The sequence below is a fragment of the Salmo salar genome, chromosome 09, assembly GCF_965601325.2.
Source record: "Salmo salar chromosome 09, fSalSal1, whole genome shotgun sequence".
NCBI lineage: Eukaryota > Metazoa > Chordata > Actinopteri > Salmoniformes > Salmonidae > Salmo > Salmo salar.
In genome coordinates, this window is record NC_138299.1 from 158,707,613 (window position 1) to 158,717,903 (window position 10,291).

General features: G+C 45.1%; 1 protein-coding gene across 1 annotated transcript in view; it reads right to left on the bottom strand.

The window, feature by feature from the left end:
* Positions 1 to 7,947, bottom strand: part of LOC106613357 (small G protein signaling modulator 2) — a 50,668-nt gene extending 42,721 nt beyond the window's left edge. The window contains exons 1-4 of the mRNA XM_082955555.1: positions 7,905 to 7,947; positions 7,096 to 7,244; positions 3,679 to 3,813; positions 327 to 451 (exon numbers count right to left, since the gene is read on the bottom strand). Of these exons, the coding sequence (XP_082811681.1) occupies positions 327 to 451; positions 3,679 to 3,813; positions 7,096 to 7,244; positions 7,905 to 7,947 (452 nt within the window). The remainder of the gene's footprint in view (positions 1 to 326; positions 452 to 3,678; positions 3,814 to 7,095; positions 7,245 to 7,904) is intronic.
* Between the last annotated feature and the right edge of the window lie 2,344 nt (positions 7,948 to 10,291).

The window sequence follows — 10,291 nt, forward strand, 5'->3', positions numbered from 1 at the left end:
TGGAAACGGCTGATTCTTTATGGAATATCTACATAGGCGTACATAGGCCAATTATCAGCAATCATCACTCCTGTGTTCCAATGGCACGTTGTGTTAGCTAAGTTTATAATTTTAAAAGGCTAATTGATCATTAGAAAACATTTTGCAATTATGTTAGCACAGCTGAAAACTGTTGTCCTGATTAAAGAAGCAATAAAACTGGCCTTCTTTAGACTAGTTGAGTATCTGGAGCATCAGCATTTGTGGGTTCGATTACAGGCTCAAAATGGCCTAATATGTTTCTACATACAGTACTTCACGTCTATGTCCTGCAGGCCTGTACCTACCTCTTCTCCAGGTCACAGTCCCCCAGGGTGCCGTTGATGAGCTGGTTAGGGGTCCACTTCAGGGTGAGGTTGTCCCCTGCCTGGTGAAGGGACAGGTACCCCCGCAGCACCTCCATGTCTTTCTTCTATATGGGGGAGGGGCAAAGAGCTTTATTTTCCTGTCATCTGACCATAACCGGTATCCCAAGTGCCAATGAAAATAGAGCTCTCGCCACGCCCACCAGTGTTGGGTTTTGTTGTTGATGAACAGAAGCGTAGGTAGAAAAGTACCTCATACCTACGGTAGAATATGTGCCAATGCAAATAGAGCTCTGGCCACGCCCACCAGTGGTGGTGGATCTGTGATGTTATGGGGCTATTTACTTTCTATTGGTCCTAGGGACCTTGTTAAGATCAATGGCATCATGAACTTTACCCAGTAACAGGACATTTTAGCCCAAAACCTGGTCGACTCTGCCAGGAGGCTGACACATAGGCCTCAAGTGGATCTTCCAGCAATACAACTAACCCCAAGCACTAATGGCTCAGTTCCCTGTGGCTCAGTTGGTAGAGCATGGTGTTTGCAACGCCAGCATGGTGTGTGCAACGCCAGGGTTGTGGGTTCGATTCCCACGGGGGGGCCAGTACAAAAAAAAAAAAAAAAAAATGTGTGCATTCACTGCTGTAAGTCGCTCTGGATAAGAGCGTCTGCTAAATGACTAAAATGTAAATGTAATCAAAATCTATAAAGAAATGATTAATTGACCACAAAACATTTCTTAATTGCCACCTCAGTCTCCGGACTTGAACTCCCATTAAAAGCCTGTGTTTTGAATTGAAGAGGGCAGTCCATTAGAACAGATGAAGGATATCAAAGATCTGGAAAGATTCTGTATGGAGGAATGGTCTAAGATCCCCTCTCAACGTGTTCTCCAATCTCTTATTGTTTTTGTTGAAAAAGGCTCAGTGTCGTTATCCTCACAATGGGAGGGTACTGGAGTGTTGAAAACGGGACAGGGGGCTGGAGTGTTGAAAACGGGAGAGGGGGCTGGAATATTGAAAACGGGACAGGGGGCCGGAGTATTGAAAACGGGAGAGGGGGCCGGAGTATTGAAAACGGGAGAGGGGGCTGGAGTATTGAAAACGGGAGAGGGGGCTGGAGTGTTGAAAACGGGAGAGGGGGCCGGAGTATTGAAAACGGGAGAGGGGGCCGGAGTATTGAAAACGGGAGAGGGGGCTGGAGTATTGAAAACGGGAGAGGGGGCTGGAGTATTGAAAACGGGAGAGGGGGCTGGAGTATTGAAAACGGGACAGGGGGCTGGAGTATTGAAAACGGGAGAGGGGGCCGGAGTGTTAAAAACGGGAGAGGGGGCTGGAGTGTTGAAAACGGGACAGGGGGCTGGAGTTTTGAAAACGGGAGAGGGGGCCGGAGTATTGAAAACGGGAGAGGGGGCTGGAGTATTGAAAACGGGAGAGGGGGCTGGAGTATTGAAAATCTGAGAGGGGGCTGGACAATTTTATGGGCCTTCTGATTGCAGGGAGCTCGGCCCCAGTGATGTACTGAGAGGTCCGCACCACCCACCCTCTGTAGCGACTTGCGGTCGGATGCCAAGCAATTGCCATACCAAGCAGTGATGCAGCCAGCCAAGATGCTCTCGATGGTGCAGCTGTAGAACTTTTGAGGATCTAAGGGCCCCATGCCAAACCTTTTCAGCCTCCTGAGGGGAAAGAATGTGTTTTTTGTGCATTCTTCAAGACTGTGTTGGTGTGTGTGGACCATGTTCATTCCTTAGTGATGTGGACACTGAGGAACTTGACGCTCTCGACCCGCTCCACTACAGCCCAGTCGATTATGGATGGGGGCGTGCTCGACCCTCAGTTTCCTGTAGTCCACGATCAGCTCTTTTGTCTTGTTGACGTTGAGGGAGAAGTTGTTGTCATGGCACCACACTGCCAGGTCACTGACCTCTTCCCTATAGGCTGTCTCATCGTCGTGGGTGATCAGGCCTACCACTGTCATGTCATTGGCAAACATAATGATGGTGTCGTGTGCAGTCACGCAGTCGTGTGTGAACAGGGAGTACAGGAGGGGACTCCATCTTGATGGTCAGCATGGCGGATGTCTTGTTGCCTACCCTCACCACCTGGGGGCGACCCGTCAGGAAGTCCAGGATCCAGTTGCAGAGGGAGGTGTTCAGTCCCTGAGTTCTTAGCTTAATGATGAGCTTGGAGGGCGCTATGGTGTTGAACGCTGAGCTGTGGTCAATGAACAGCATTCTCACATAGGTGTCCTCTTGTCCAGGTGGGAAAGGGCAGTGTCTGGGATGATGATGTCTGGGATGATGGTGTTGATGTGAGCCATGACCAGCCTTTCAAAGCACTTCATGGCTACAGATGTGAGCGCTACGGGTCGGTAGTCATTTAGGCAGGTTACTTTGGTGTTCTTGGGCACAGGGACTATGGTGGTCTGCTTGAAACATGTAGGTATTATAGACACGGTCAGGGAGAGGTTGAAAATGTCAGCGAAGACACTTGCCAGTTGGTCCGCGCATGCACTGAGTACACGTCCTGGTAACCGTCTGGCCCTGCGGCCTTTTGAATGTTGACCTGTTTAAAGGTCTTACTCACATCGGCTACAGAGAGCGTGATCACACAAGGACACTGATCCAGTCTGTTTGTCTGCTCCCTATATGATCCAGTCTGTTTGTAGAGGAAGCAGACAAACAGACTGGATCGTTAAGGGGAGCAGACAAACAGACTGGATCGATAAGGGGAGCAGACAAACAGACTGGATCGTTAAGGGGAGCAGACAAACAGACTGGATCATTAAGGGGAGCAGACAAACAGACTGGATCATTAAGGGGAGCAGACAAAACAGACTGGAACATATAGGAAACAGACAGACTGGATCATTAAGGGGAGCAGACAAACAGACTGGATCATTAAGGGGAGCAGACAAAACAGACTGGATCATATAGGAAACAGACAGACTGGATCATTAAGGGGAGCAGACAAACAGACTGGATTATATAGGAAGCAACTTTCTCAGGGTTTATTTTCTAACTACCCCAAAGCCTTACTGACCATCCCTGAGTTCAATTAATTAATCAATCAAAATGTATTTTATAAAAGCCATTTTTACATCAGCAGATGTCACAAAGTGTTTTACAGACACTCAGCCTATAACCCCAAAGAGCAAGCAAAGCAGAAGCAAAAGCACAGTGGCTAGGAAAAACTCCCAGGAACCTAGGAAGAAACCTAGAGAGGAACCAGGCTCTGAGGGGTTTTGAACTGCCTAGAAGGCAGGAACCTAGGAAGAAACCTAGAGAGGAACACTACTACATGTTACAGTATTAAAACTCTTAGGTCTTACCGGTTGAACCAGGACGTTGTTTTTGCCGTAGAGCAGGTGAGTACGGGAGTTCTGGTGAAGAGATTCCACGTATTCCCGTGCAGACGCCGCAAACTTATCCTCGGACATGCTGACGCTGGACTGTCTCTTCCGGATCTGGGAAACAGGCCATGAGAAAGGTCTATGTTATTGAGTATTGATTGTGTAAGGACGTGACTCAGATCCTGACTGATTACCCCTCCATTTTTTATTTTATTTATTTAACCATTATTTAACCAGGCAAGTCAATTAACAACTAATTCTTATTTACAATGACGTCCTAGCAAGAGGCTAAAGGCTTACTGCAGGGACGGGGGATTAAACACACATCACGAGAAAAGAGACACCACAACACTACATAGAGAGACCTAAGACAACACAACATGGCAACAACACATGACAACACAACATGGTAGCAACACAACATGGCAACAACACAATATGGTAGCAACACATGACAACACAGCATGGTAGCAACACAACATGGCAACAACACAATATGGCAACACAGCATGGTAGCAACACAACATGGCAACAACACAATATGGCAACAACACATGATAACACAGCATGGTAGCAACACAACATGGCAACAACACAATATGGCAACACAGCATGGTAGCAACACAACATGGCAACAACACAATATGGCAACAACACATGACAACACAGCATGGTAGCAACACAACATGGCAACAACACAATATGGTAGCAACACATGACAACACAGCATGGTAGCAACACAACATGGCAACAACACAACGTGGCAGCGACACAACATGACAGCAACTCAACATGACAGCAACACAACATGACAGCAACTCAACATGACAGCAACACAACATGACTGCAACACAACATGACAGCAACTGAACATGACAGCAACTCAACATGACAGCAACAACACAACATGACAGCAACACAACAACACAACATGACAGCAACACAATATGAGAGCAACACAACAACAACACAACAGCAACACAACAACAACACAACAGCAACACAACATGACAGCAACACAACACCAACACAACAACAACACAACATAGTAGCAGCACAAACATGGAACAAAAATTGTTTGGCACAAAGGACAAAATGGCAGATAAAACACATCACGCGAAGCAGCCACAAGTGTCAGTAAAAGAGTGTCCATGATTGTCTTTGAATGTAGAGATGGAGATAAAATGGTCCAGTTTGACTGTTTGTTGCATCTTGTTTTTTTTGCATCTTGTTTTTTGCAGTTGCTAACTGCTGTGAACTGAAAACAGGATCAACCCAGGCAAACTGTATGCTTTGTGGACCTTTAACAGGTCAAAAGTAGTGCACTATATATAGGGAATAGGGTGCCATAGGGCTCTGGTCAAAAGTAGTGCACTATATATAGGGAATAGGGTGCCATAGGGCTCTGGTCAAAAGTAGTGCACTATATATAGGGAATAGGGTGCCATAGGGCTCTGGTCAAAAGTAGTGCACTATATATAGGGAATAGGGTGCCATAGGGCTCTGGTCAAAAGTAGTGCACTATATATAGGGAATAGGGTGCCATAGGGCTCTGGTCAAAAGTAGTGCACTATATATAGGGAATAGGGTGCCATTAGGGTTGCAGGCAATGCGACCATGATTGAAACTGACTGGGTCCTTTACCCATCGGGGATTTTAACCAATAACATTGTAGTTACTTAGCCCTATTGTCTAACTACAAGGGTCTGTGCCCTTCTGAGAAACTACTCCCAGGACTCCTTGGAAAACAATTGTTACTAAGTCAACTATCCTGGCTAAATACAGTTGAAGTCAGAAGTTTATATACACCTTAGCCAAATACATTTAAACTCAGGTTTTTTTTCACAATTCCTGACATTTAATCCTAGTAAATATTCCCTGTCTTAGGTCAGTTAGGATCACCACTTTATTTTAAGAATGTGAAATGTCAGAATAATAGTAGAGAGAATGATTTATTTCAGCTTTTATTTCTTTCATCACATTCCCAGTGGGTCAGAAGTTTACATACACTCAATTAGTATTTGGTAGCATTGCCTTTTAATTGTTTAACTTGGGTCAAACGTTTTGGGTAGCCTTCCACAAGCTTCCCACAATAAGTTGGGTGAATTTTGGCCCATTCCTCCTGACAGAGCTGGTGTAACTGAGTCAGGTTTGTAGGCCTCCTTGCTCGCACAGGCTTTTTCAGTTCTGCCCACAAATGTTCTATAGGATTGAGGTCAGGGCTTTGTGATGGCCACTCCAATACTTTGACTTTGTTGTCCTTAAGCCATTTTGCCACAACTTTGGAAGTATGCTTGGGGTCATTGTCCATATGGAAGACCCAGTTGCGACCAAGCTTTAACTTCCTGACTGATGTCGAGATGTTGCTTCAATATATCCACAAAATGTTCCTGCCTCATGATGCCATCTATTTTGTGAAGTGCACCAGTCCCTCCTGCAGCAAAGCACTCCTAAAAATGATGCTGCCTCCCCCGTGCTTCACGGTTGGGATGGTGTTCTTCGGCTTGCAAGCCTCCCCCTTTTTCCTCCTAACATAAAGATGGTCATTATGTCCGAACAGTTTTATTTTTGTTTCATCAGACCAGAGGACATTTCTCCAAAAAGTACGATCTTTGTCCCCATGTGCAGTTGCAAACCGTAGTCTGGCTTTTTTTATGGCGGTTTTGGAGCAATGGCTTCTTCCTTGCGAGCGGCCTTTCAGGTTATGTCGATATAGGACTCGTTTTACTGTGGATATAGATACTTTTGTACCGGTTTCCTCCAGCATCTTCACAAGGTCCTTTGCTGTTGTTCTGGGATTGATTTGCACTTTTCGCACCAAAGTACGTTCATCTCTAGGAGACAGAACGCGTCTCCTTCCTGAGTGGTATGACGGCTGCGTGGTCCCATGGTGTTTATACTTGCTTGTACTGTTTGTACAGATGAACGTGGTACCTTCAGGCATTTGGAAATTCCTCCCAAAGATGAACCAGACTTGTGGAGGTCTTGGCTGATTTCTTTTGATTTCCCCAAATGTCAAGCAAAGAGGCACTGAGTTGGAAGGTTGACCTTGAAATACATCCACAGGTACACCTCCAATTGACTCAAATTATGTCAATTAGCCTGTCTGTAAACAATTGTTGGAAAAATGACTTGTATCATGCACAAAGTAGATGTCCTAACCGACTTGCCAAAACTATAGTTTGTTAACAAGAAATGTGTGTAGTAGTTGAAAAACAAGTTTTAATGACTACAACCTAAGTGTATGTAAACTTCTGACTTCAAATGTATAAAGGAAATTAGTATTGCCATAGCTGCTCATTGAATCCTTACGGAATGTATTGTACTGTATTGACCTACTGCTCCAGTAAAAGCCCCATGCATTCCTCAGGCCCCCAGGGACCCAGTGTCTCTCACCCCCAGAGCGGGCCTCCTGCTGGGGGAAGCGTCCTGGCCCCGGTGGGCCCCGTGGATCCGGTGGCGCTGGACCAACTCGTTGGCCGACGGGTCCGTCCAGATGTGGTCGGACGTTTTCAGCTTAGTGTACTCCAGAGCACAGGGACCCACTGGAGGAGGAAGGGGGGAGAGAGGGAGGGGGGATTAAAGAGGGGGTAAAATAGGGTGAGAATGAGGGAGAGAGAGAGTAAATATAAGCAAAAAGAGTATCTACTGTATGTAGCATTATAACAGTCCGTAGGGATATTATAACAATGTAATGTAGCATTATATCAGTCCATAGAGACATTATAACAACCCAATGTAGGATTATAACAGGCCGTAAAGACATAACTACCTAATGTAGCATTATATCAGTCCGTAGAGACATAACAACCCAATGTAGCATTATAACAGTCCGTAGAAACGTAACAGTCCGTAGGGACTTATAACAATGCAACGTAGATGTATAACAGTCCATAGAGACATTATAACAACCCAATGTAGCATTATAACAGCAGTCCATAGAGACATTACAACAACCCAATGTAGCATTTTAACAGTCCGTAGGGTCATTATAACAATGCAATGTAGCATTATATCAGTCCATAGGGACATTATAAAAACCCAATATAGCATTATAACAGTCCGTAGGGACATTATAACAATGCAATGTAGCATTATATCAGTCCATAGGGACATTATAAAAACCCAATGTAGCATTTTAACAGTCCACAAGGGTGTTATAACAACCCAATGTAGCATTATAACAGCTCTTAGGGCCAACTTACCCAGTAGACATGCCAGGATGGGTCCAAACACTGAGTCATGCATCAGAGCCTCCCTCTCATAGTACTTACTGTAGAGACAACATGCACACACACACACACACACACACACACACACACACACACACACACACACACACACGCAATGTAGAGAAACAACAAAAGAGCATTGAGTCAAACAATGAAAAACAACACTCGAATGACTCCATTAGGCCTAATGAAAGACAAAGGAGGGAATGAAATTAGGGAGTCTGAAAATTCAGGAGCGGCAGAAATGTAGTGTGCAGAACAAAAGCAACAGGGAGAAAGCTAATTAAATTGACTGGAACAGACATTGACAAGATCTTGCTCTTTGCATACAATGCAATGTAAGTTGCCTTTTTTTTTTTTACCTGGAGTTATCCACGATGTACTGTACGACCTGGTCCAGGACCTTCTCGAAGAGGGCGGTGCGTACCCAGATGTGCTTAATGGCCTGAGTGGAGAGGGGCTGGGGGCCGCGACCTGCAGACGACGACCCCTGCCTCTTCAGGGGCTCCTGACCCACACTCTGGGTCCTCTGGGTTCTAGGGGGCGAAGGGCAAAGGTCAGTAAATAACAGGGTTAGGGTTCGAGGTAGGTGTTAGGGGTAGGGGTTTGAGTTAAGGTTAGTGTTAGGGTTCGGAGTAGGGGTTAGGGTTTGGGGTTTGAGTTAAGGTTAGGGTTCGAGGTAGGGGTTAGGGTTTGAGGTAGGGCTTAGGGTTCGGGGTTAGGGTTCGGGGTCAGGGTTAGGCTTAGGCAGATGATCTCAGGTAAGACTGGTGTTGCTGTAGGTTGGGATTCCAGAAATCCCAGTTGGAAGATTAAAGGAATTAGGAGGGAATAAGCAGGAAATCCTCTGCAACCCTACTGTAGAGTAGACTGTATGCTATCTCTGAGCTGAGTAATTGTCTTGTTGTGTGTCTCCCTCTTGGTTTTGAAGAGTAAACTACAGTATGTATGTACTTGACTCCATTAAAAAGGGGTAGGATAGGTATAATGGCTATGGTACGGTCTCCACCTTGTCACCTATACAGTACATAATGGGTAGGGCGAGTGGCTATGGGTGGATTTGGGACTCTACAGAAAGACACCTGTTTAACAGGTGAAGTTGTAGTTGTCACCAAGAGGGGGCAGCATACCATACAGTCAAGAGGTCCGCTTGGGATTCAATGGGAGATTCTTAATTGGTTTTTACTAAGGGACCGTTGTACATTTACTGGTCCAATGGGAGATTCTTAATTGGTTTTTACTAAGGGACCGTTGTACATTTACTGGTCCAATGGGAGATTCTTAATTGGTTTTTACTAAGGGACCGTTGTACATTTACTGGTCCAATGGGAGATTCTTAATTGGTTTTTACTATGGGACCGTTGTACATTTACTGGTCCAATGGGAGATTCTTAATTGGTTTTTACTAAGGGACCGTTGTACATTTACTGGTCCAATGGGAGATTCTTAATTGGTTTTTACTAAGGGACCGTTGTACATTTACTGGTCCAATGGGAGATTCTTAATTGGTTTTTACTAAGGGACCGTTGTACATTTACTGGTCCAATGGGAGATTCTTAATTGGTTTTTACTAAGGGACCGTTGTACATTTACTGGTCCAATGGGAGATTCTTAATTGGTTTTTACTAAGGGACCGTTGTACATTTACTGGTCCAATGGGAGATTCTTAATTGGTTTTTACTAAGGGACCGTTGTACATTTACTGGTCCAATGGGAGATTCTTAATTGGTTTTTACTAAGGGACCGTTGTACATTTACTGGTCCAATGGGAGATTCTTAATTGGTTTTTACTAAGGGACCGTTGTACATTTACTGGTCCAATGGGAGATTCTTAATTGGTTTTTACTAAGGGACCGTTGTACATTTACTGGTCCAAAATTTTTTTTCGTTTTTTTGTTGCTTTGGTGAGGTTTGTGTGATGTTTTTAATTGGGCACAGGGGATGGTAGTGTATGTTTCCGTGGTTTACATTCCACATTTTTGCAGGTGTTACTATTTCATTTCTTCCACATAGCAACATGTCCTCATCTCCCTGCATGCTCCTCCCCTTAAAAGGTGTTTTAGTACTTCCCTTACGCAGTCGCTTTTCTGCCCGCTAACTATACAGTCAACTCTATCCTTCCCTCTAGTCATAGTGACAGTAGTGGTAGGTTTGTCCACATCTGCAATAGGCTAACTAGCAGTCATACCATACATACAATCTTTCACATCTGCACCAATTTTCTATATGAATCAACATAGAGGAAGAGCTGATAGGCAGCAGAGAGGCCAGGTGGGGCGGAGAGGCCAGGTGGGGCGGAGAGGCCAGGTAGAGCGGAGAGGCCAGGTGCAGCAGAAAGGCAAGGTGCACGGAGAGTCCAG